Below are 26,738 nucleotides of genomic sequence, written 5' to 3'. Positions count from 1 at the left end.
TTATTGCTCACTGTGTCCAGCTACTCACAGGGGCTGCCTGGACACAATAGGCAGTTTAAAGGTTGGCAGAGAGATCTTGGGAGTTCAATCAAGAGAGGGTGGGTGGGCTGTGCAAATGCTCCCAAAGCACAGCCAGGCACAGTCCAAAGCACAGGAAGACACATTTTGCCTCACGGCTGCTTTTTGGTTCCCATGGTAAAGGCCAGAGAGCCCCTCCTCCGGTGTACAAGAAACATTGCAGTTGGAAAGTCAATCGACACCATGGAGAGGCTGGGGCAGGGAATCGCCATGGCAGACAGATCTTACTATGCTGGAGATTCTCATTCAAATTCCAAACTTAAAACCTTTGTGACTTTCACCCTCTCAATTGTAATATATTAAATTCAATAATATTAAGGAATCACCTTGAAAATAGTGATCCTAATATAATTGAATTTAATATTACAACTGAGAGGGTGAAAGTCACAAAGCAAGGTTTTAATCTTGGAAATTATTCATTAATTCTAGTTCATTTATCATTACTAAATCCAGAATGATTTAATGATCATACATTAAAATCAATTTGTTTTTTGTTGAAATATATCCTCCTCTGCAAAAACCCGCTTTTTTTACTTCTGGGATTTTAAACCTGGATTGAGTTTCCACTCTTGAATCTAATTGGACAATGAAGTGCTGCAAGATATGATTATTTGGTTTTGTTTCATATTTGTCATCGTAGTATTGGACTTTAGTTTGAATTTCACCCATCAGGTGCTATATGCCTTTCCTATCTATTTACCGGATGCATCATATGTAAAGTGTTGCTTCTTAATTAATTTGATAAACTATGTGACTAAGTGAAAATAGCAAAGATCAATTCAGGATAAATTATTTCACAAAGAGATATGCTGCGTAAGTATTGGTGTGTAAGAATATTACAGAATTAGCAGGCATAGTAATGTGAACACTTAGCAGAAGGTCAGATATTTTCTTTCTCTTCCAAAGAGAAATCCTTAGCATCCATGGTCAGACACAAACAAAGATGTACAAAAGTTCCTGAAGTGACAGGAGGGAGTCTTCTGGCACCGTGGCTGGAATTCTCCCATCCCGCCCGCCACTGGAATTCTAGCGGGCATGGGGCGCGGACTATGTAAAGGTCCATTGAAGTTGGGTGGGAATCTCCGGTTTTCAGGTGAGTGCAGCTGGAGATTCCTGCCTCTTGTGTTCCCTCTTATCTATACAGCTTAAGTTCATTCACTAGTGTCACAAGCAGGCTTACATTAGTGCTGCAATGGAGTTAAATCCCCTAGATTCCAGTAGGGCTAACAAATGGTGTTCACCATGATGTAAACTATAACATGACCTCAAACTGATGGACAGGGGGTGCTGACACCTTGGGTACCTGTCCTTGAGTCATTATGTGGAGATGCCGGCGTAGGACTGGGGTAAACACAGTAAGAAGTCTCACAACACCAGGTTAAAGTCCAACAGGTTTATTTGGTAGCAAAAGCCACTAGCTTTCGGAGCGCTGCTCCTTCATCAGGTAAGTGGGAGTTCTGTTCACCAACAGGGCATATAAAGACACAAACTCAATTTACAAAATAATGGTTGGAATGCGAGTCTTTACAGGTAATCAAGTCTTAAAGGGACAGACAATGTGAGTGGAGACAGCGTTAAGCACAGGTTACAGAGATGTGTATTGTCTCCAGACAGGACAGTTAATGCAAACTCTCACTAACTGTCCTGTCTGGAGGGCATCTGCCTCCTTTAGCTGGGGAAGACTAGGGAAGATGGAGAACATAGAGGAAGATTGGGAGAAGAACATTTCAGCTACAGAGCAGAAATTACCACCGCAAGCTAGAGATATCAGCACATTCTGAGCAGTTCATTCATTCAGCCCCTGGGATCAGTAAACCTTTCACCCGTCAGGTGCCATAAGCCTTTCCTGTGTAGTTAGCGTATGCATCATGTGTAAACTGTTGCTTCTTAATTAATTTAATAAATTACCCTAAAATCATTTACGATATCTCAACTCATATTTTGAGTAATCTGTCATTCCTGAACTCTAAAATTTACAGCTGTGATGCAGAATTCAGCCTGAGACCAGGGTAAGAGTGTTTACTTCCTAATTTTCCATTGCTCAAGCCTGGCCCATTACTTTTCACAGAAAGGAATCATGTTATTCCATGAAGGATTTGATTATTACTGAGTTTCCTTATCATCATCAGTCCTAATCCAAACTGGATATTAATCTGTTTACACTCTTAACACAAAAGAGAAAGCTCATAAAAAAATAAGCCTAATATGAATATTTGCAATCAGACATTAATTTAAAAATGAATCTTGGCTATTAATCCTAAGTGACTGCAATAGTTAAGTCAATTACATCAAATTACAAGTTCACAACCCAGAAATGGGCCAGTCAGCCCAATTTGTGTATTCTTGTGTTTACTTTCTTCCATCCTTTCTCATCCAACCCTATCAACATATCCTTCTATCCCCTCTCGCGCATTAATCTTACTTTTTAAATGTACTGACGGTGTTTATCTCAACCATTTATTGTAACAGCACATCTCACATTCTATCCATTCTTTGGTGAAGAAGTTTCTCCTGAATTCATTGCTGGATTTATTAGAGGCTACTTTCTATTTATGACCTTTAGATTTCGACACCTAGTTGGTGGAAAACTTTTCACCACGTCAATGTTTCATTATTTTAAGGACCACTCTCTATCAGGTCACCCATCAGTCTTTCTTTTTCTAGAGAAAAGAGTCCCAACCTGTTCAGTCTTTTCTGATAATTATAGCTTCTCAGTTCTGGTATAATTCTCGTAAATTGTTTTTGCACCATCAACGATACCTCTAATTTGAATTATGTATTATGGAGAACAGAACTGTGCACGGTACTTTAAGTGTAACCGAACAAAGGTTTTATACATAAATTCTAACCCTCAATAAATTAATCCCAGTGTTTGGCTTGCCATTTTAATGGCTTTTTTTAATCTGTTCCACTGTACCTCTAAATCCCTTTGCTCCTCTACCCCACTTAAACTCATCGTCCAAGTACCATGTGGCCACTTTATCCTTCCTACAATGCCTCACATAGGATCATAGAAACTCTACAGTGCAGAAGGAGGCCATTCAGCCCATCAAGTCTGCACCAACAACAATCCCACCCAGGCCCTATCACTGAAACCCCACATATTTACCCTGCTAATCCCTCTAACATACACATCCTGGGAATACTAAGGGGCAATTTAGCATGGCCAATCAATCTAACCTGCACATCTTTGGACTGTGGGAGGAAACCTTTGCACCCAGAGGAAACCCATGCAGATGATGTGCAAACTCCACAAAGACAGTGACCCGAACCGGGAATCAAACCCAGGTCTCCGGCGCTGTGTGGCAGCAGTGTTAACCACTCTGCCACCGTGCCATGATCTATATTGAAACTAAACTTGTCAATTACGTGGCCATTCTGTAACTTTATAAACGGGTTCCAATATTTCATCACATTCTTCCTCAGTATAAGCAGCTCATCCCAATTTGGTGTCATCTGTAAATGTGAAATTATACTTCCCATTCCTAAATCCAAATCATTAATGTAAATTGTGAATTAAGTAGTCTCAGCATCCATCCTTGTGGAACACCACTTCCCACTTTTTGATTGTCTGAATAGTTAACTTTAATCACTATTGCCTATGTTCTGTTTCGTAGCCAGATTCCTATGCAGTCTGCTACCTGTCGCTTGATTCTACCTGCTTTATCCTTCACCATAAATCTATTATGTAGCACCTTACTGAACGCCTTTTTAAAATCTTAATACATCACATGTAACATATTTATGACACTTAATCATAACTTTACAATTACAATTGTATTTCTCTTAATAAGTCCACTAATTCCATGTATTCTATATTAGCACACAGTCCAAGGAATACTTGGTAGAGGTGAAATGTACCCTTTGTGGAAAGGAAGTTCATCCTACCTGAATATAAATGTTAGAGGCGGTTCCACTTCAAGCGCAGTCAGGGCATCGATTACTGAAGACACCCACAGTCTCCTTTCAAGTTAGCACTGCAGATTTGCAAGTGAGATTGCCATATAAATACTGCTAAAATCAGCTTCCTCTTTTTAACGCCAACAAAGTTTCCGACTGTCTGCATCCTGAAAATAAAATCTTTTATATCAGTTTGAACTGTTTTTAAGAGACTGTCTTTCATATTAATATCCGTATAATTATAATTCTTTGTTAGATGTAACCTATCATAAACCAAACTCAATGACAGAGCATTCCAAAAAAAAGTTTTGTAATAGGGAATTTCTTTCGGAAATTTTAATGTTCTTTCCCCATACTACGACCGAGGCTGAATTTATAGATTTTTAAAAATCATGTGAAATGAAGACGTAACATTGTTATGAGTCTAAATAACAAGTCCAAATTTTAAGTTCTGCTGAAAGTTTAATAAGTTTTAATAATGCTTGAAAATTGCCCAGTCATCTAGTCAGCTGACTTGCTACATCAACACGATGACACATGATCAAAAACAGGTCTTAACTATGGTAGAATATTATAATGAGACGTTACATTGTAACAAACCAAACTAACTTAAAGAGTGCTGAAAATAGACAAGTCACTCAGAAAATGCCACAGGGCAGCAGCGCCCCCTCATCACCTTTCGAATGTACGGGCCGGGATTTTACTGGCACGCCTCGTCCATCAATGGGAGGAACAAGCCTGTAAGATCGCTCCCATTGAAGGGCGAGGGGCTGAATAATTTATTTAAATGAAGATTTACAGCTGTTTAGTGAGCACAGGTCTGAATCGTCCGGGCTCACTTGCCTTTATGGCCGCGTCGGGAAGAGTTCTCTCCAGCAAGGAAAACACCATCAACGTGGAACTGTCGTGTTGGCCTCGCCGGTGGAATCGGAGGCTTTGAGCCCCCCCACCAACTCCCGGGGAGGTCAAGGGCAAGGCAGTGCCCTTGGGCAGTGCCAGCCTAGCAGTGCCACCATGGCACCTTGGCAGTGCCAGCCTGGAACCTGGGCAATGCCCAGTGGACATCTTGGCACTGTCCACCAGAGGTGGGGCGTTGGATGAGGGGCTAGGGCGGGGCCTAAAGGTGGCATGGTCAGAAGGGGCAAGGCCTAAAGGGGTGAGGCCTGAAGGGGGGGCCTGAAGTGGGGGGGGGGGGGGGGGCCACTGCGGACTCTGCAGATGCGAGCATGATCGGGGGAGGGGTACACGATCGGTCTGGGTGGCGGGGGACAACGGGGGTTGGCGGGGGCTGGAAGTCCGTCATTGTGCGGCTCGCGATCAGCCACGGGCCCCCACGATTGCGGGGTGAGGGGGAGAGTTTGCTGAGGCTGCCTGCAGTAGCAGGGGCCTGACAGCTCTCTCTCTGTCTGTCAGATCCCTGCTGCTGTAGTGGCACATGTGCAGCTTCAGAGGTCTGCATATGCGCAGTAGCTCCCTCTACAAGCTGGCTGGTAAATTAAGCTCAGCCACTGCCTGCAGCAGCTAGAAACAGTCTACACCATTTTTTCAATGAATAATTGTATAAGATTGGGCGAAAAAAACGTGCCCAAAAAACAGATCAGGAACTCTCCCATTTTCATGCTAGCTGGACACTTAAAATCATTCTCATAAAATTCCGCCCATGGGGTGACATTTTCTCAAAATATTTCTGTCATAACAGTGTGAAAACAGGTATCCTCCGTGCCGGTCTTTTGGGCGGGCTCCCCACTTCAGTCTTCCGGCACTCTGTCAATTTCTTTGACAGCTGGGAGCTTTGCGCCGGTACAGGGAGATGGAACATAAGTACTCCGGTGAAGTTAGCTTCAGAAAGCTCAGGCACTATTGCGCATGGCGCCCTGATCTAACAGTGAACTGGAAGACATCCTCCCACCCCCTCCCACACCAACAAGTATCGAAACATCAGCACCCTCCTGATGAGACCCTGGCTGACCACTGAAATGCCCCCCCCCATCATCACGATCCCCTCCCTGACACACCCCTGCTCGGCACCCTCTTTCATGACCACCCCCTTGCATAGCCCCCCGCCTTATGCAATGGCACGGTAGCACAGTGGTTAGCACTGCTGCTTCAGAGCTCCAGGGTCCCGGGTTCGATTCCCGGCTTGGGTCACTGTCTGTGTGGAGTTTGCACATTCTCCTCGTGTCTGCGTGGGTTTCCTCCGGGTGCTCCGGTTTCCTCCCACAGTCCAAAGATGTGCGGGTTAGGTTGATTGGCCAGGTTAAAAATTGCCCCTGAGATGCGTAGGTTAGCGGGATTAGCGGGTAAAATATGTGAGGGTAGGGCCTGGGTGGGATTGTGGTCGGTGCAGACTCAATGGGCCGAATGGCCTCCTTCTGCGCTGTAGGGTTTCTATGATTCTATGAACCACTCCACTTGCGTAGGCCCCCCTCACATAAACGCCCTTCATTGGGCATAGCCCCCCACCACCACTCAGACTGCACCTCCACTTCATTCCCACCCCATGGCACTTCCAGGGTGCCAACTGAGCAGTGCCAAGTGGGCACTGTCTGGCCATGCCCCCGACCGCCCAAGGGCTTCATTGGCACCTGATCTCCCTAGCGTGGCCATGATGCCTACTTCCCGCTACTGCAATACCGACATCACACCGGCGAGGCGGGAAGCATCTGGGAAGGGGGAAACAGCCATATTGAACCTGGTAAGTACTTTAAAATGTAGGCAATCTGATGCAAATCAGCTTTGCGCCCTTTCATTCGCCCAGCATGAGTCAGATTTTTGGCCTTTCACGCTATCTTCCTGGCTCGCCACACTGATCGATCAGCGCAGTGAGCTGATAGGATAGCGTCCATAAAGTTTCCCCGTATAGAAAAACTCCCAACTGAGATTCACCATGACTTTATGCATGTGAATCTTTGCTTATGATTAAACAATAAGTTTTATCTGCATTGAAATACATTTAGTCACAATTCAACCCACATGAATAGTCTTAGTCAGGCCTTTACTGAAATATTGATTCATAAACAAATTTTCACAGCTGGCAGAGTGGAAAAACCAATTCATAGAAACATAGAAAAACTACAGCACAATACAGGCCCTTCAGCCCACAAAGTTGTGCCGAACATATCCCTACCTTAGCGATTACTAGGCTTACCTATAACCCTCTATCTTACTAAGTTCCATGTACTTATCTAAAAGTCTCTTAAAAGACCCTATCGAATCCGCCTCCACCACCGTTGCTGGCAGCCCATTCCACGCACCCACCACCCTCTGAGTGAAAAACTTACCCCTGACATCTCCTCTGTACCTACTCCCCAGCACCTTAAAGCTGTGTCCTCTTGTGGCAACCATTTCAGCCCTAGGAAAAAGCCTCTGACTGTCCACTCAATCAATACCTCTCAACATCTTATACACCTTTATCAGGTCACCCCTCATCCTTCGTCTCTCCAAGGAGAAAAGGCCGAGCTCACTCAACCTATCCTCATAAGGCATGCCCCCCAAGCCAGGCAACATCCTTGTAAAGCTCCTCTGCACCCTTTCTAGGGCTTCCACATCCTTCCTGTAATGAGGCGACCAGAACTGAGCACAGTACTCCAAGTGTGGTCTGACCAGGGTTTTATATAGCTGCAACATTATCTCACGACTCCTAAACTCAATTCCTCGATTGATGAAGGCCAGTACACCATACGCCGCCTTAACCACAGCCTCAACCTGTACAGCTGCTTTGAGCGTCCTATGAACTCCGACCCCAAGATCCTTCTGATCTTCCACACTGCCAAGAGTTCTACCATTAATATTATATTCCGCCATCCTACTTGACCTGCCAAAATGAACCACCTCACACTTATCTGGGTTAAACTCCATCTGCCACTTCTCCGCCCAGTCTTGCATCATATCAATGTCTCGCTGCAACTTCTGACATCCCTCCACACTAGCCACAACACCTCCAACCTTTGTGTCACCAGCAAACTTACCAACCCATCCCTCCACTTCCTCATCCAGGTCATTTATAAAAATCACAAAGAGTAAGGGTCCCAGAACAGATCCCTGGGGCACTCCACTGGTGACTGACCTCCATGCAGAATATGACCCATCTATAACCACTCTTTGCCTTCTGTGGGCAAGCCAGTTCTGGATCCACAAAGCAATGTCCCCTTGGATCCCATGCCTCCTCACTTTCTCAATAAGCCTTGCATGGGGCACCTTATCAAATGCCTTGCTGAAGTCCATATATACTACATCTACTGCTCTTCCTTCATCAAATTGTTTAGTCACATCCTCAAAAAATTCAACCAGGCTCATAAGGCACGACCTGCCTTTGACAAAGCCATGCTGACTATTCTTAATCATATTATACCTCTCCAAATGTTCATAAATCCTGCCTCTCAGGATCTTCTCCATCAACTTACCAACCACTGAGGTTAGACTCACTGGTCTATAATTTCCAGGGCTATCTCTACTCCCTTTCTTGAATAAAGGAACAACATCCACAACCCTCCAATCCTCCGGAACCTCTCCCGTCTCCATTGATGATGCAAAGATCATCGCCAGAGGCTCAGCAATCTCCTCCCTCACCTCCCACAGTAGCCTGGGGTACATCTCATCCGGTCCCGGCGACTTATCTAACTTGATGCTTTTCAAAAGCTCCAACACATCCTCTTTCTTAATATCTACATGCTCAAGCTTTTCAGTCCGCTGCAAGTCTGCACTACAACCACCAAGATCCTTTTCCATAGTGAATACTGAAGTAAAGTATTCATTAAGTACCTCTGCTATTTCTTCCGGTTCCATACAAACTTTCCCACCGTCACACTTGATAGGTCCTATTCTTTCACGTCTTATCCTCTTGCTCTTCACATACTTGTAGAATGCCTTGGGGTTTTCCTTAATCCTGCCTGCCAAGGCCTTCTCATGACCCATTCTGGCTCTCCTAATTTCCTTCTTAAGATCCTTCCTATTAGCTGTATACTCTTCTAGATCTCTAACATTACCGAGCTCCCTGAACCTTTTGTAAGCTTTTCTTTTCTTCTTGACTAGATTCATTTCAGCCTTTGTATACCACGGTTCCTGTAACCTACCATAATTTCCCTGTCTCATTGGAACGTTGCTATGCAGAACTCCAGACAAATATTCCCTGAAAACTTGCCACATTTCTTCCGTACATTTTCCTGAGAAAACCTCTTTCCAATTTAAGCCTCCAATTTCCTGCCTGATAGCCTCATAATTCCCCTTACTCCAATTAAACATTTTTCTAACTTGTCTGATCCTATCTCTCTCCAATGCTATTGTAAAGGAGATAGAATTATGATCACTATCTCCAAAATGCTCTCCCACTGAGAGATCTGACAACTGACCAGGTTCATTTCCCAATACCAAATCAAGTACAGCCTTTCCTCTTGTAGGCTTATCTACATACTGTGTCAAGAAATCCTCCTGAACACACCTAACAAACTCCTCCCCATCTACACTACTCTAGGGAGATTCCAATCAATATTTGGGAAATTAAAATCTCCCATCAAGCCAACTCTGTTATTATTACACCTTTCCAGGATCTGTTTCCCTATCTGCTCCTCAACATCCCTGTTACTATTGGGCGGCCTATAGAAAACACCCAATAAAGTTATTGACCCCTTCCTGTTCCTAACCTCCACCCACAGAGACTCCGTAGACAATCCCTCCATGGTGTCCATCTTTTCTGCAGCCATGACGCTATCTCTGATCAACAGTGCCACTCCCCCACCTCTTTTGCCTCCCTCCCTGTCCCTTCTGAACCATCTGAAACCCGGCACTTGAAGTAACCAGTCTTGTCCCTGAGTCATCCAAGTCTCTGTAATGGCCACCACATCATATTTCCAAGTAGTGATCCACGCTCTAAGCTCATCCACTTTGTTCACAACACTCCTTGCGTTAAAATAGACACATCTCAAACCTTCGGTCTGAGCGCTCCCCTTCTCTATCTCCTGCCTATCCTCCCTCTCACACTGTCGGCAAGCTTTCTCTATTTGTGAGCTAACCTCCTCTCTCCCAGTCACTTCAATTTGATTCCCACCCCCCAACCATACTAGTTTAAACTCTCCCCAGTAGCCTTAGCAAACCTCCCCGCCAGGATATTGGTCCCCCTGGGATTCAAGTGCAACCCGTCCTTATTGTACAGATCACACCTGCCCCAAAAGAGGCCCCAGTGATCCAGAAACCTGAATCCCTGCCCCCTGCTCCAATCCCTCAACCACGCATTTATCCTCCACCTCATTCCATTCCTACTCTCACTGTCGCGTGGCACAGGCAGCAATCCCAAGATTACTACCTTTGCGGTCCTTCTTCTCAATTCCCTTCCCAACTCCCTATATTCTCCTTTCAGGACCTCTTCCCTTTTCCTACTTATGTCATTGGTACCAATATGTACCACGACCTCAAGCTCGTCTCCCTCCCACTTCAGGATATCCTGGATGTGATCAGAAACATCCCGGATCCTGGCACCAGGGAGGCAAACTACCATCCAAGTTTCTTGTCTGCGTCCACAGAATCGCCTGTCTGACCCCCTCACTATAGAGTCCCCTATTACTACTGCCTTCCCCCTCCTTTCCCTACCCTTCTGAGCTACCGGGCTGGACTCTGCGCCAGAGGCATGGCCACTGTTGCTTCCCCCAGGTAGGCTGTCCCCCACAACAGCACTCAAACAGGAATACTCATTGTTAAGGGGCACAGCCACTGGGGTACTCTCCAGTACCTGACCTTTCCCCTTCCCATTCCTAACCGTGACCCACTTGTCTGCCTCCCGTGGCCCCGGTGTGACCACCTGCCTGTAACTCCTCTCTATCAACTCCTCATTCTCCCTGACCAGACGAAGGTCATCGAGCTGCAGCTCCAGTTCCCTAACGTGTTCCCTTAGGAGCTGCAGCTCGATGCACCTGGCGCAGATATGGACGTCCGGGAGGCTAGGAGACTCCAGGACCTCCCACATCCGACACCGAGAACAACAAACTGGCCTCACACTCATCATTCCCCTTTCGTCAAATAACACAGGAAGCAACTAAGAACTAAACCTACCCTGCCTCGCCCATTTCCACCTAAGCCCGTTGAGCCAAAGCCCTTCAGCCTTCACTCCGCCGCCTGCTCACAACGCTGCCCACTCACAACGTTGCCCGCTGGATAGAGCGGCCTGCTTTTTAAACCTTCCACGCACTACTGGCTGACGTCAGGAAAAAAAAACTTCCCAGGTCTCACTGGGGCCTACTTCCGGTTTTACACTTCCGGCTGCCTTACAAAAACTCCGAAAAAAGAAATAAAAAAGTAAGTTAGAAATCCCTCTTTCCTACCAGCTCTCCTCACTTGAATCACCTCTCTAGCCGCTCCTTTGGAACATTGAGAATTCATGGTAACTTTCCCCTAGAGGAGTACTTCACATTTTGCAATGCCCGAGTCATAGTTGCCACGTGAGGAAGCTCCAACCCACTGATTCGAGCTACAATTGGTACATAGATGAACTACATTATTAATTAATGGATGGCATGGTGGCACAGTGGTTAGCACTGCTGCCTCACAACGCCAAGGACGCGGGTTCGATTCCCGGCTTGGCTCACTGCCTGCGCGGAGTTTGTATGTTCTACCCGTGTCTGCGTGGGTTTCCTCAGGGTGCTCTTGGTTTCCTCCCACACTCCAAAGATGTGAATGCTAGGTGCATTGGCCATGCTAAATTCTCACTCGGTGTACCCGAACAGGTGCAGGATAAAAGCAAATTACAGGCGCAGGATAAAAGAAAATGCTGGAATCTGAAACTGAAAGAGAAAGCGCTGGAAAAATCTCAGCAGGTCTGGCAGCATCTGTAAGGAGAGAAAAGAGCTGACGTTTCGAGTCCAGATGGCGCCGGAGTGTGGCGACTGGGGGATTTTCACAGTAACTTCATTGCAGTGTTAATGTAAGCCTGCTTGTGACACTAATGAATAAACTTTAAAAACTTTAAACATTAACACCATGGGAGCGATGCTGAGCCTGCACTCACCGTCAGTGGGAATGGAGGTATGTGCTCACAATCCAGAAAGCGTAATTCACGCCGGTGAGTTTCCAAGTTCCGATCCTCCACGTCCCTCGCTGGCGAAATGGCGTGAAACACACCGCGACACCCAGTAAGCTCACTTGAATACATAGTCATTATTAAGAACTCTCTCAGGGACATCCCACACGCCCCCCCACCGGATATCCAGCGGGTGTGGCAAGACGCCAGCGCCACTTACAACAGGTTCACCTGAACGTGAATCTGTTGTGGGGAGATCTCCCTTGGGGGTGTAAAAGTGGATATAGCCCCCAGGGGAGAGGGACATGTCCAGGCAGTGGCTTGGCACTGCCCCTTGGCACAGGTTGGCACTGCCAGGTTGGCATCATGCCCAGGAGGCTAATGTCCTCTGGAATTTGGAGTTCTTAGAGCCCCAAAGATTGCCCCACCAGGGTCAGACTCAGCCCTCTGGGTGAGAGGCAGCATGTGGGGCACTGACTGAGGGAAGATGGGCGAGGAGTTGAAGTGCTTTGAACAGAATCCCCACTTTTCATGTGGCACGGTGGCACAGTGGTTAGCACTGCTGCCTCACAGCACCAGGGATCCGGGTTTGATTCCCGGCTTGAGTCACTGTCTGTGTGGAGTCTGCACATTCTCCCCATGTCTGCATGGGTTTCCTCACACAGTCCGAAAGACGTGCTGGTTAGGTGCATTGGCCATGCTAAATTCTCCCTCGGTGTAACCGAACAGACGCCGGAGTGTGGGGATTTTCACAGTAACTTCATTGCGGTGTTAATGCAAGCCTACATGTGACACTAATAAATAAACTTTAAAAACTTGTTAACTTTAACTTTTATGTCTTCTTACTCCATCCTCTCTCTGACTGCCTACATGTCTGATAGCAATGAGCAGGAATGCACTTTGTTGCACATCAGTGGAGTAAATAAGGACTATGACTAGATTTTTCATCACCGCTGTTTAACTTGGCATTCAGAGCGTGCAGGCCATTTGTGAGGGCCAACGTACACACATTTGACAGCCCCATTTGTTACTCCATACAGGTAATGATGTTTCCATGGACAAAGCACCTGTGTCCAGCTGAGCAGAGATTAGAACACCCTCCAAAGAGGACTTCCCACTGCTGTCTCTCCGTTTCCCCCGCCTGTTCTTGCTCATTTGAGATGTGTGAGGCACCAGGTGAAAACCCAAATACATTCTTGCAGGTCCCACCAGGGCATGTGTATCTGAAATGCTGCACAATCTAAATGATTCCTATGATGGTGACTGATCACCTCTGAGAGGTTTTGACTTCCTCCCGCACCACCGCCTGTGAGATACTTGATGGACCTGTGGAAAATGAAAGACATGAATTGGAACTCTTGCATGGTAAGAATGTATTAAATCAGGCTAGTTTACAGCATCAAGTTAACGTGAGTGAGTGTTGTATGCCATGTGACTGTGTGATATTTAATTCTATCACCAGGTAGCTGGGAATCCCCTATCAGGGCGGCCTTGTGGTACAGTGGTTAGCACTACTGCCTCACAGCGCTAGGGACCCGGGTTTGATTCCGAGCTTTGGTTGCTGTCTGTGCAGAGTCTGCACATTCTCCCTGTGTCTGTGTGGGTTTTCTTTGGTTATTCTGGTTTCCTCACATGCTCCGAAAGATGTGCTAGTTAGTTGCATTCTCCCTCAGTGTACCCCAATAGGTGCTGGAGTGTGGCAACTAGGGGATTTTCACAGTAACTTCATTGCAGTGTTAATGTAAGCCTACTTGTGACATTAATAAACAAACTTTTAAAACTTTAAACTCCATCACTAGTGGCCAGATAAGCTGGACTCGGCTTATCTTCTGTGCCAATCCCGCCACAGTTGTCACTATGGAGTTGACTGAAGAGTCACCTATGAGTGAGAGAAATGGAATGTGTTGAATGAATGGACAACATTCGTTTCATGGAATCCCTGCAGTGCAGAAGGAGGCCATTCGGCCCATAGAGTCTCACCGACACTCCAGAACAGCATACTACCTAGGCCCACTCCCCATGACCCCGAACATTGAGCATGTGCCAATCCACCTAACCTACACATCTTGGGACACCCAAGAGGCAATTTACTGTGGTCAGTCCACCTAGCCCGCACATCTTTGGACTGTGGGGGGGAAACCGGAGCCCCCGGAGGAAACCCACGCAGATACAGGGAGAATGTGCAAACTCCACAGTTAGTCACCCTAACTGGAATTGAACCCTGGTGCTGTGAGGCAACAGTGCTAACCACTGTGCCACTGTGCTGCTTGTTGAGGCATTGTATTAAGATGAGTTTGAATGTCAGTAGTGGATGGCCAGATAGTGATGGCAGGAGAATGAATAAAGAAACATTAGTTTCTGATGTGACCATGGGACATCCCAAAGCAATTTAGGGCTAAGAAGTATTTTTGAAATGGTGGAGGGGAGAGCAGTGGAATTTTCCTGTCCCGCTCACCACGAGAATCATAACCGGCGTGACGCGGATCATGCAAAGGTCCATTGACCTCGGGTGGGATTTTCCAACCTTGGGGCAAGCAAGGCCGGAAAAGCCCGCCAGTGGTCACTATTGCAATGGGGAATGTGTGCACAGCAAGCTCCCACAAAAGGCAATACTCAGCCTGCTGAGTATTCCTAGAATTTTAAGTTTTTTATTTCCACTAAGTGTCTCGGTTAATTTTCAAAGTCTGAGAGATATCCTCACTGCACTTTGGATCTCTGCCACTGAGGCAAGTGCCATCCTTGGGCACTTACAGCTCTGGAACTCCTGTTACTTGCTCCAGTTTGGATTGCCACTGTACACTGTGTACAGACACACAGTGTGCCGACAACTGAACAACGAGGAACACTACAGACAGTTACCCGCAGATCCCACCGAAGAACACACCCGTCAACTCAACAGACTGATCAAGACCTTGGATCCGGACATTCAGAGCACCCTCCGTGCTCTCATCCCACATACTCCCCCTGTTGGAAATCTCTACTGCCTCCCGAAGATACACAAGGCAAAACACACCTGGCCGTTCCATCGTATCGGGCAATGGAATCCTGTGCAAGAACCTCTCCGGCTACATCGAGGGCATCCTGAAACCCATTGTACAAAGAACCCCCAGCTTTTGTCGCAACACTACGGACTTCCTACGGAAACTCAGCACACATGGAGCAGTTGAACCAGGAGCACTCCTCGTCACAATGGATGTCTCGGCACTCTACACCAGCATCCCCCATGACGATGGCATTGCTGCAACTGCCTCAGTACTCAATGCCGGCAACTGCCAATCTCCAGATGCAATTTTACAACTCATCCGCTTCATCCTGGACCACAATGTCTTCACCTTCAACAATCAGTTCTTCATCCAGACACACAGAACAGCCATGGGGACCAAATTCGCATCTCAATATGCCAACAGCTTCATGCACAGGTTCGAACAAGACTTCTTCACTGCACAGGACCTTCAACTGATGCTATACACTAGATACATCAATGACATTTTCTTCCTTTGGACTTAGGGTGAACAATCACTGAAACAACTATATGATGACATCAACAAGTTCCATCCCACCATCAGACTCACCATGGACTACTCTCCGGAATCGGTTGCATTCTTGGACACACGCATCTCCATCAAGGACGGTCACCTCAGCACCTCACTGTACTGCAAGCCCATGGATAACCTCACAATGCTCCACTTCTCCAGCTTCCACCCTAAACACGTTAAAGAAGCCATCCCCTACGGACAAGCCCTCCATATACACAGGATCTGCTCAGATGAGGAGGATCGCAACAGACACCACCAGACGCTGAAAGATGCCCTCATAAGAACAAGATATGGCGCTCGATTCATCAATCGACAGTTCCAATGCGCCACAGCGAAAAACCGCACCGACCTCCTCAGAAGACAAACACGGGACACGGCGGACAGAGTACCCTTCATTGTCCAGTACTTCCCCGAAGCGGAGAAGCTATGACATCTTCTCCAGAGCCTTCAACATGTCATTGATGAAGACGAACATCTTGCCAAGGCCATCCCCACACCCCCACTTCTTGCCTTCAAACAACCGCACAACCTCAAACAGACCATTGTCCGCAGCAAAGTACACAGCCTTCAGGAGAACAGTGACCACGACACCACACAACCCTGCCACAGCAACCTCTACAAGACGTGCCGGATAATCGACACGGATGCCATCATCTCATGTGAGAACACCATCCACCAGGTACACAGTACATACACTTGCAACTTGGATACGCTGCAGGAAAGGATGTCGCGAGGCATGGTACATTGGGGAGACCATGCAGACGCTACGACAGCGGATGAATGAACACCGCTCGACAATCACCAGGCAAGAGTGTTCTCTTCCTGTTGGGGGACACTTCAGCGGTCACGGGCATTCGGCCCCTGATCTTCGGGTAAGCGTTCTCCAAGGCAGCCTTCACGACACACGACAACGCAGAGTCGCTGAGCAGAGACTGATAGCCAAGTTCCGCACACGAGGACGGCCTTAACCGAGATCTTGGGTTCATTTTACACTATCTGTAACCCCCATGACTTGCCTGGGCTTGCAAAATCTCACTAACTGTCCTGTCTGGAGACAATACACATCTCTTTAACCTGTGCTTAACCCTCTCTCCATTCACATTGTCTGTACCTTTAAGACTTGATTATCTGTAAAGACTCATATTCCAACCATTATTTTGTAAATTGAGTTTGTGTCTTTATATGCCCTGTTTGTGAACAGAACTCCCACTTACCTGATGAAGGGGCAGAGCTCCGAAAGCTAGTGGCTTGTGCTACTGTGGTGAACCATCGTTGGTTCCCACTGGATAGTACTGAGCCAGGGCTGGCCAGTACTACAGGAATGTATATAGGTTACTGTGGGATTGTACTAATGTTGCTGTTGGGTTAGGGTGGGATTGTTACACCTGTGTTTGTTACGTTTGTGGCACATCCCAGTCGGGCTCCGCCTCCTGGGAGAGGTATAAGACTCCCTGCTCGGACGGGACCCCTTCAGTCTGGGATAGTGTGTTAAAGTTCTGATAGCTCCATTGTTCGTTAATAAAAGCCTTCTTTTACTGAAGCTTCGAGCCTCGTGTCCAATTGATGCGCATCAGCTACCAAATAAACCTGTTGGACTTTAACCTGGTGTTGTGAGACTTCTTACAGTGTTTACCCCAGTCCAACGCCGGCATCTCCACACACTGTGGTGTTGTCAGAGTTAGGGGAGCAACGGGGGCTCGGAGCTCAACAGTAATAAAATGGAGGGAGACTGAGAGCAGTACTCAATTCTTATAGGCAAAAGTGCAGGGAACTTTTTAAACACTTGTCTGCTTTGAAAGCAATATTTTAAGCACCAGGTTCAAAAAAAAAGGCTTAACATTTCCTTTTGGGGGCAATGTAATGCACCCAAATAGAAAGTTACTTCAATATCAACCTTTATCTTGCTCACTTTGGGTCAGAGGCTGGGCAGCACAAGTTTCATTTATATAGCGCCTTTAACATAGTAAAACACCTCAAGGCACCTCGCAGGAGGAACATAAAAAGGCATTGATAACCCTTGCCCTCAAAAAGGCAGAAGGATGAACACTTCCCCCTGCCTACACACAAACACTAGCGCTGTACTGTTGTGTCAGGTAACCCATTGCGGTCAGATCAAAAAGTGGGTACATTTCTGTGTCTGCACACAAAGGGATTGGAGTTTCAACCATACAACTCATTGGCCGGGGGGGGGAAGGAAAATTTGTCGGAGGTTTATTGGTCCAATATTTGTCCTGGTCGGCTGCGATTGGCGACAGTATTATATTTCTTGCCTTCTGATTTGTTCATGTTAACGACAGGGGAATGCAATGGGGGCGGAAGTGCTTTGAAACATTGTAAGAGGAGTAAAGTCATTGATCGTGTTAATACTGTGAGCAGCGGCCAGTTCCCCGGACAGCCAGGCTGGAGACATGGATTTAGAAAGCAAAGTGAAAAAGGTAAGAGCATTTCGTGTTCTCCCGTCAGTAAAATAAAAAAACGCCCTTGATTCTCTGTCTGCCTTATCTGATCAAGGAAGGGGCTACACCCAGTTGATTGCTCTGTATGACTTTGCCTCTTTAATAAAACATGCACCTACCCTCGGTTAAAGATTCATATGCTCTCAACACTGACTAGAAAACATATATTGACAGAGGCTGCTGATTAATGGAATGGTGGTCAGGGTGTTGGGGAAGACCTGCAGAACAATGAAAGGAACGTTGTAGCTTTAAGCCCATTTTTCTACACATGGCATGTAAGAGATCTGTTGTATAACGGAAGAAATTAATAGGAAACGGGAACTGGTCTCAATAGGACTGCATCTACTTCTGGCTGAAGAGCACCTTGCTTTTTTTTTGTTGTTCATGACTAGCTTTTATTTTCTATTTATTAGTCACTCAGTTTTCTATTTGCTAGTCACTCATTCCACGTTTGAATGTCAGTTTGAGTCTTGCTGGTTCAAGGCCCATCTCAGGATCTGAACATTTCAGCTGGGCTGATGTTTCAGTGCTGCACCAAGGAGTGCTGCATTGTCAGAGGTGCAGTAGCTCCAATGAGACATCAGTGGTTAGCACTGCTGCCTCACAGCGCCAGGGACCCGGGTTCAATTCCGGTGACTGTGTGGAGTTTGCACGTTCTCCCTGTGTCTGTGTGGGTTTCCTCCCGGGTGCTCTGGTTTCCTCTGAAAGTCCAAATATGTGCCGGTTAGGTTGACTGGCTATGCTAAATTGCCCCTGCGTATCAGGGGGATTAGTAGGGTAAATATGGGGGTTAAGGGGATAGGGTCTGGGTGGGATTGTTGTTGGTGCAGATTCAATTGCCTAAATGGCAGCCTCCTGATTCTTAAACCACACGGCACCTCAGGTGGAGAAAAAGATAGAACTTGTATTCCTGGCCACAGGGTGTCCCAAAAGCACTTTATAGCCAATTACCAGGAAGCACTTTTGAAGTGTACTCACATTTGTAAAATGGGAAATATTGCAGTTAATTAGTGCGTAACACACACACTGGCAACATTGTCTTATTGTTCAGATAAAGGTGTTTGTTGAGGGAGAAGTCTGAGTCAGGACACCAGGCAGAATTCCACTGCTCTTTACATCCACCGAACAGCCAGACAATGTCTCTTTTTTTTTAAAAGCAGCATTTCCGACAGTGCCGCTGATGACAGTGCTACCTCTGACCCTCAGCTGGCACCTCCAGTGGGGTGTGAAGTTCCCTGACATTTCAACCTGTGTCTTGGCCAACATTTATCTGTCAAGCCAGACTAACAGAAGAGATTCATTGATTGTTTATCTCATTGCTGTTATGTAGCAATGGCGAGATGTCAAAATGAATTCGTTGGCAGTGAAACATTTAGGGATGCATGAAAGAGCAAAATAAAAGCAAGTTATTTTTCTGTCAAATAAGTCAACTGCCAATCAGATAGTGAAGGAAACCATTTTAACTACTTTTGCTGAAGGTTTGGAGAAAATGAGGATAATGGGAAACTTGAGGGTGGCACAATGATTAGCACTGCTGCCCCACATTGCCTTGGACCTAGGTTCGATTCCTGCTTGGGTCACTGTCAGTGCGGAGTCTGCATGTTCTCCCCATTTCTGCGTGGGTTTCCTCCCACAGTCTGAAAGACTTGCTGGTTAGGTGCATTGGCCATGCTAAATTCTCCCTGAGTGTACCTGAACAGGCACTGGAGTGTGCCGACAAGAGGATTTTCACAGTAACTTTGTTGCAGTGTGAATGTAAGCCTCCTTGTGACTAATAAATAAACTGAACTAAAGTCAGCTGGGCTTGAAATAATTACCTATAATCAACTTTGGATATTTCAATAAGCGAAGATTTCAATAAACTAAGATTCCAGTTTCCTGGATGTTGAGAATCTCTAATCTTAATGTAATATCAGAAAAAATAAATTAGAACATTAAAAAAATGTGCTTGGATCCATATTTTGTGGTCGGTGCAGACTCGATGGGCTGAATGGCCTCCTTCTGCACTGTAGGGTTTCTATGATTTCTATGATTTCCGAGAAGTTATTTAAGTGTGATCGTAATGTACAGTGGTTACAATTTTCTATGTAGTGCATTGGGGTACTGTTATATTTCTGTATAACCTTACCTTGAATGGCTTTAAACATTCTGCTTTATTCATCTCAATTCTTTACATTGTAGCTTTTGTTTTTGTTATAGAATCGTAGAATCTGTAGTGCAGAAGGAGGCATTTTGGCCCATCAAGCCTGCACTGACAATAATCCCACCCAGATCCTATCCCTGTAACCCCATATATTTACCCTTCTAATTTCCCTGACACTAGGGGCAATTTAGCATTGCCAATCAAGCTAACCCGCACATCTTTGGACTTTGGGAGGAAAGTGGAACACCCGGAGGAAACCCACACAGACACGGGGAGAATGTGCAAACTCCACACAGTCACCCGAGGCCAGAATTGAATCCGGGTCCCTGGCAATGTGAGGCAGCAGTGCTCACTACCGTGCCACCCTCATGCATGTGTCTTCAAAACATATGAAACTATTTTGGCTCTTGGGAGGTGTTTAAAGCATAATGAAGTGTCTCTACCTCATATTGTTAAATATAAAAGATTATAATTGCATTACTAAATTCAGATATATGAGAGCATAAGTACACCATTGCAGTTGTGTGGTTTGATAGATATGTAGCATTCGGAAACTTGCCAGCAAAGATAGAACAATCTTTCCATCCCCTAAATAATTAGCCCGATTTACTTGGAGGAACATAGGAGATGAAAGTGCAGTCGATAGCAGCCATTGTTCAGGCTATCAAGATGGCACCCACCTGCTGTGAAATGACTCGACGCCATCTGAGTGCGAGCATTAGTGTTTGTGTGCAGCTAATGTTCACCAGAAGTATGCAGAACAGCCAGATTGTGCTATCAGTTGGCATGCAAAGCTGATGTGGTACCATACTTGGAACACTGCTCCAGTCAGTACTCTATCTTGGCCTCTCTCAGCTTGAACATGTTGTTAAACAACAGGCAGAACCTCTCCACCAATTTTATTTAAAGGGATCATCATCTCCTTACAGGTTGGTTGCTGTTACTACGACTTTACATAAAGGTGTCATGGTGGGGGAGCCCAGAACTAGGGGTCATAGTTTGAGGATAAGGAATAAACCTTTTAGAACTGAGGTGAGGAGAAATTTCTTCACCCAGAGGGTGGCGAATGTGTGGAATTCACTACCGGAGAAAGTAGTTGAGGCCAAAACATTGTCTGATTTCAAGAAGAAATTAGATATAGCTCTTGGGGCTCGAGGGGAAGGGGGGGATCTAGGATATTGAATTTTGATGATCAGCCATGATCAAATGAATGGCGGAGTAGGCTTGAAGGGCTGAATGGCCTACTCCTGCTTCTAGTTTCTAAAAGTGCATGATGCATTCTGGAGTTCTATAAAGCTGCCAAAATCAGAGTTATACGGCAGCTACTGAGGGAGTTCTTGCTGTGCAAACCAGTTGTTCCATAACTCAGAATGAGCAGAGACCACACAGAACAGGACAAGGTACTAAAGATGGAGGAAGAGGAGCAGTGCTTTCAGTAGGTTGCTGCATCCAACCAGGACATTCGGGGGACAATTCTCCAACCTGATCCTCATCAGTGAACAATGCATGAGACATCTGCACTTCAGTAAGGATGTTCTCACTGAAACTTTCTGCCTGCCTCAGCCGTAACTGCGACCTCCAAGCAGGGCAAGGCGCACATTGCTACTCCTGTGACTATGGACTTGTAAGCACCAGACTTCTTCCAGGCTGAAGCTGGATATATTTGCAACATCTCAGTTTGCCATCTCTTTTTGTGTAAGGGGGCCATTGAGGTTGTCTACACAAAAGAGTCGCATGTCATTTTCTCATGTCAGGAATTAGCAGCTGGAGCCAGCACAAGGCTTCAATAAAATTGCAGGCTTCCCCATGATGCCATTGATTATACTGCACCTGCAAAATGTGTGTATGTCAATCGTGCTTTACATCAGAAAGGAAAAAATGAATTTCGCTCCATCAAATTCCAACTGGTGCACAACCACAGGCAGAAAATTAACTGGTATCCTGACAGCAGGCATGGTGCCTTCATTCTGCTTTGCCAGCTACATTTGAGCCATCACTTCAAACTGAGAGTGGCCACTTAGTTATGTGGGCATTCTGCTGGCAGCACGGCTAATGGCTCCAGTGCATGATCCATTCACTTCTGCATTCAATGAAGGCCATTCTGCCACAGAAATGTGATACAGCAAACCATTTGCTGAAACAATGCATCCACTAGTTGGATTGCCGTGAAGAAGCCTTGCAGTACTCAACAAAGTGGTTATCAAAATTCACAGCTGGGCTGCCGCATGCTGCACGAGTGTGCTGTCACAGTGGGACAGCCTTTCCCACCAAATATATAGCACACACCTGAGGAAGAGGATGGGAGGCACAAATGTTGACAACCCCCCCCCCCCCCCCCAGTTCCTGGCCATGCAGTCAGTGAACAGTTTATCTGACTACTACAACATTAACTGCAACTTCCACAAGTCTCTTACCTTCCCCTTTTCTCTTACTTTCCCTTCTCTCTCACTAACCGTCACAGCAATCACTTAGCCGCAATGCAAAAATAGAAGTCCCCACAGTAGCTGTGGCATGGCTGATGGTCGGCTGCTAACTTTCAGTGAGAGTGACTGCAATTGGCTTGCAGGATGATCTCGAATAGCTCTAGGCATCTGTACTATCTCAGTACAGTTGCTAGCAGTTTGGACTGGCCAGGTGACAGGCAAACAGCAAGGACGTTGGTGGAGTGGCAGCTTAGGAGGATGAATGCTGTCACCTAAGTGCGAACAGCAGGTATGCGCTCCATGGAGGTACTGCTCTGCTCACCAGACAACTCCCCCCCCCCCACCCCCCCCCCCCCCCCCCCCCCCGCCACCCCCCACCTCAGGGTGGTGCCTCATCAGACCTAGTGATCTGTTAAATAGCAGATTACCCCAAATTGCTATGACAACCTGCAAGCCCCTTTGAACACTCTAATCCACAGTCATGCTGCCAGCTGTCTAAACTAAGGGCAGCAAGGTGGCACAGTGGTTAGCATTGCTGCCTCATGGCACCAGGGACCCGGGTTCAATTCTGTCCTTGGGTTACTGTCTGTGTGCAGTTTGCACGTTCTCCCCATGTCTGTGTGGGTTTCCTCTAAATCCAAAGATGTGCAGGTTAGGTAGATTGGCCATGCTAAAATGCCCTTTATTGTCCAAGGATGTGTAGGTTAGATGGATTAGCCATAGTAAATGTGTGGGGTTATGGGGAGAGAGTCTGGGTAAGATACTCTGTTAGAGAGTTGGTGCGGACGTGATGGGCCAAATGGCCTCCTTCTGCAGTGTAGTGATTCTAACTTGCATGGCAGCAAACTACCCTATGTCAGTATGAGCTTCCACTGCAGCACTTGCGTGTTGAGTGGCTGCGTCTTGTCCTGCAGTGGAAGTTGAGCTTGGCAATCAGAGGCTGCATCATGGCTGGGTCTGCACATTGAAAACTGAGTCAGTTACCACTTTCGTACTGGAGACAATGCATACCACATTCTGTAAAGTCAATGGGTGATTTTCTCCATGCTTCTTGACACTAGTAGAGTCCAATCAGTCTTCTTCTGGAGACTGGCCCAATAATGTCCTTATAGTCCTCTAACTTTCAGTGAGAGACTGCAAATAACCTGCGGGATGATCAAGTAGCTCTGGCACTATCTTGGCGCAGTTGGAGTCCACTGCAACCTCACCCTCCAGCATATGGGCACCTGCTTTGTCCTTGCCCCTCACCCTGGTTGCAGCCCACTTATGCCTAGTGTCTCGCCAAAGGCTAGCTTGCTTCTAATCTATCCTCTAAAATTTGCAGGGTCAGTCTGAGCTGGTGCCCGAGAATGCAAAATTGTGCTGTGTCTCCATCATCCCTCTCTTGTGTTCTGTGTTCCTTCACCGCTGGCCAGGTTGTATCACTTGGGTTTCTAAAAGAAATTGGGTACAAGGATGAGATGGGGAGAGGACGGTACATGTTCACACCACCTGCAGTTTTTAAATCGGATTGTAAGATGTGGGAAGGAGGATTAGTTGTGAGGATGTTATCATCTTTGAGAGTTCCAGCTCACGGCCTTAGTAATGGCCAGTGTTGTCTCCCCATTGGGGTTAGGACATGCAGGCACACTCTTCCCTTCTAGTTAGTTGCTGTTGCCTCTGGTTGTGACCTCCTTGTCCTGTTAGAGGAAAGTGTATCAGTGTGTGTGCTGCAATCTGTTTGGGTGATGCATACAAATTTACAGATTAGAGCTGCCTGCATTCAGAGATTACTATAACGACTTTGACAGACTGCTGCATTTCAATCAGCAGATAAAAGTTCACTGTGCACTGCAGTGGGGAACTGGGAGGCAGTGGCGTCATGGTATCGTCGCTGGACTAGTAATCCAGGGCAATGCTCTGGGGACCTGGGTTCAAATCCCACCACGGTAGATGGTGAAATTTGAATTGAATTGAAAGTCTAATGATGAAACCGCAAAACCATTGTCAATTGTCGTAAAAACCCATCTGGTTGACTATTGTCCTTTTAGGGAAGGAAATCTGCCATCCTTGCCTGGTCTGGCCTACATGTGACTCCAGACCCACAGCAATTCCTAATTGCCTCGGGGATGGGCAATTAATGCTGGCCCAGCCAGCAATGCCCACATCCCACGAATGAATAAAAATCCCAGCACCCTTTTCCGGATAATATCCAATTTAGCCCTCATAAAATTTCCATTGTCTGGATGTCGAATATTCTTGAAATCTCACTTTAAAAATAGGATTTGCTCATAGCCATTGTCACTAATTCTGACCTTGTGTTGGACAAATGAATATTGATTCTATCTAAACAGCAATCAAATTCCAGCAGTGAACTGACATTTCGACCAGGATTCTCCCAAAACAAAACTAAGTGCCCAGCAGGCGAAAGCGGGAGTATTTCCTGCCCGTTTTTTGGGGCGCACTTACCTGAACGAATCTTCAACACTGAGAAATACGGAACGCCTCAGCGTGATGCACTCTGAAAAGCAGGGGATGGGGCCTATTCCCGCGCAAGAGGCTGGCAGCATAGAGCTGAGCGGACCCCCCGCCACTGCGTACGCGCGCCAATCTGTCAGTGCAGAGATTGCTGCATGTGCATTGCCCCCCCCCCCAAACATCACCAGCCTCCTGATTGCTGGCCTTCCCTGGAAAAACCAGTTGGACTTTAACCTGGTGTTGTTAAGCTTCTTACTTCCCTGGAACACCCCTGATCGCTGGCCTTTTCTCTCCTCCCCCACCCTCCCCATAATTTCCATATGATCGACGCAGAGCTGATTGCACTTTTTTTTAAAAAGCCACTTGGGAGACTCGCGACCAGCTGGACGCCGGTTGCAAACCTTACAAATGGCCTTCTGCTGATCTCTCCCGACCCACTGCACCACTCGAGCAGCACAGCAGGCCAAGAGATTCCCGGCCAGCCTCTCTTTGGCTTTAAACTTGCACTCAAGATAAATGTTTCACAGAATTTCTAAGGGGTTAAATTTGAAGATAAAAATCCTTTTTAACATGGCTAAAATTCATAGAAATATTTTAATTTGTAACAATGTTGAAATATTCTGAATTTTACAGACCGTGTGTTTAACTGAAAATGGTAGTCATGATGTGGAGATGCCGGCGTTGGACTGGGGTAAACACAGTAAGAAGTTTAACAACACCAGGTTAAAGTCCAACAGGTTTATTTGGTAGCAAAAGCCACACAAAAAAAGAGCCTCGAAAGCTTGTGTGGCTTTTGCTACCAAATAAACCTGTTGGACTTTAACCTGGTGTTGTTAAACTTCTTACTGTGTTTAACTGAAAAGACAGGAGGAAAGAATTTGCATTTATCCAGTCAGTGCCTTTTGTAGCCTCGGGGTGCCCCAGCTAATAACTACTGAAGCACTGGGAGAAGGAATTTGTGCACAACAGGGTTTTAGAAATAGCATTGTGCTGACTCACCACTTAATGGTTTTTGGTGGTGACATGGCCAGTACTAGCATGCCACTTTCTGAACTTCAGACTAATTTTATATTTTAAAATTCCGCCCGAGCAAACTGAAAAAGATGGTTAACTGATTTCTTTTGTGGATTAGAATCACTGCCTCGCCTCGAGGGAGAGCAAAATGAACATTCCAGAACTATGCAAGTCAAAGCTATTCCCTTAAAGCAATCAAAAGGGCACTATCTAATTACAGTGGGTCATTCTAAAACAAAAACACTGCCTCAAACCTTCAGAGGTGTTAAACCCACAACACAGGATGTGTAAGTTGACATGAGCCCCACCCTTATTTGGAAAGGGAGTTGAACTTGTCAAAGGTCATATGATGAGGCAGCTATGTTTTTTGTCTGCTTTGGAAAAATCAGTTAAGAACTAAACGCGGGCAATTCCACCAAAGCTATTGGACCATCAGTTCAGCCAGTCTGAACTAGGCTTCAAAACAAACTGTGACACATCTGACGAAGGAGCTGTGCTCCGAAAGCTTATGGTATTTGCGACCAAATAAACCTGTTGGACTTTAACCTGGTGTTGTGAGACTTCTTTCTGTGCTTACCCCAGTCCAACGCCGGCATCGCCACATCATGACACATCAGACAGCCAGAGTTCGTAACCTGTTCCTGTTGAGGTTCACCTGAGAACTAACATCCTAAATATTCAACTGTGAACCCTTCACTTTTAAAGACAGCCTGGAAACCATTCCAG

General features: G+C 46.3%; 1 protein-coding gene across 1 annotated transcript in view; it reads left to right on the top strand.

Annotated features, from left to right (window-relative positions):
• The first annotated feature begins 17,808 nt into the window (after positions 1-17,808).
• The window catches only part of tes (testis derived transcript (3 LIM domains)), a 50,684-nt gene continuing 41,754 nt past the window's right edge, over positions 17,809-26,738 (top strand). Inside the window, exon 1 of the mRNA XM_078219883.1 lies at positions 17,809-17,954. Within this exon, the coding sequence (XP_078076009.1) occupies positions 17,928-17,954 (27 nt within the window). The 5' untranslated portion in view covers positions 17,809-17,927. The remainder of the gene's footprint in view (positions 17,955-26,738) is intronic.

Source organism: Mustelus asterias, chromosome 9 (genome assembly GCF_964213995.1).
Source record: "Mustelus asterias chromosome 9, sMusAst1.hap1.1, whole genome shotgun sequence".
NCBI lineage: Eukaryota > Metazoa > Chordata > Chondrichthyes > Carcharhiniformes > Triakidae > Mustelus > Mustelus asterias.
Note: the sequence above shows the minus strand (reverse complement) of the source record. Positions and strands in the feature narration are given on the sequence as shown.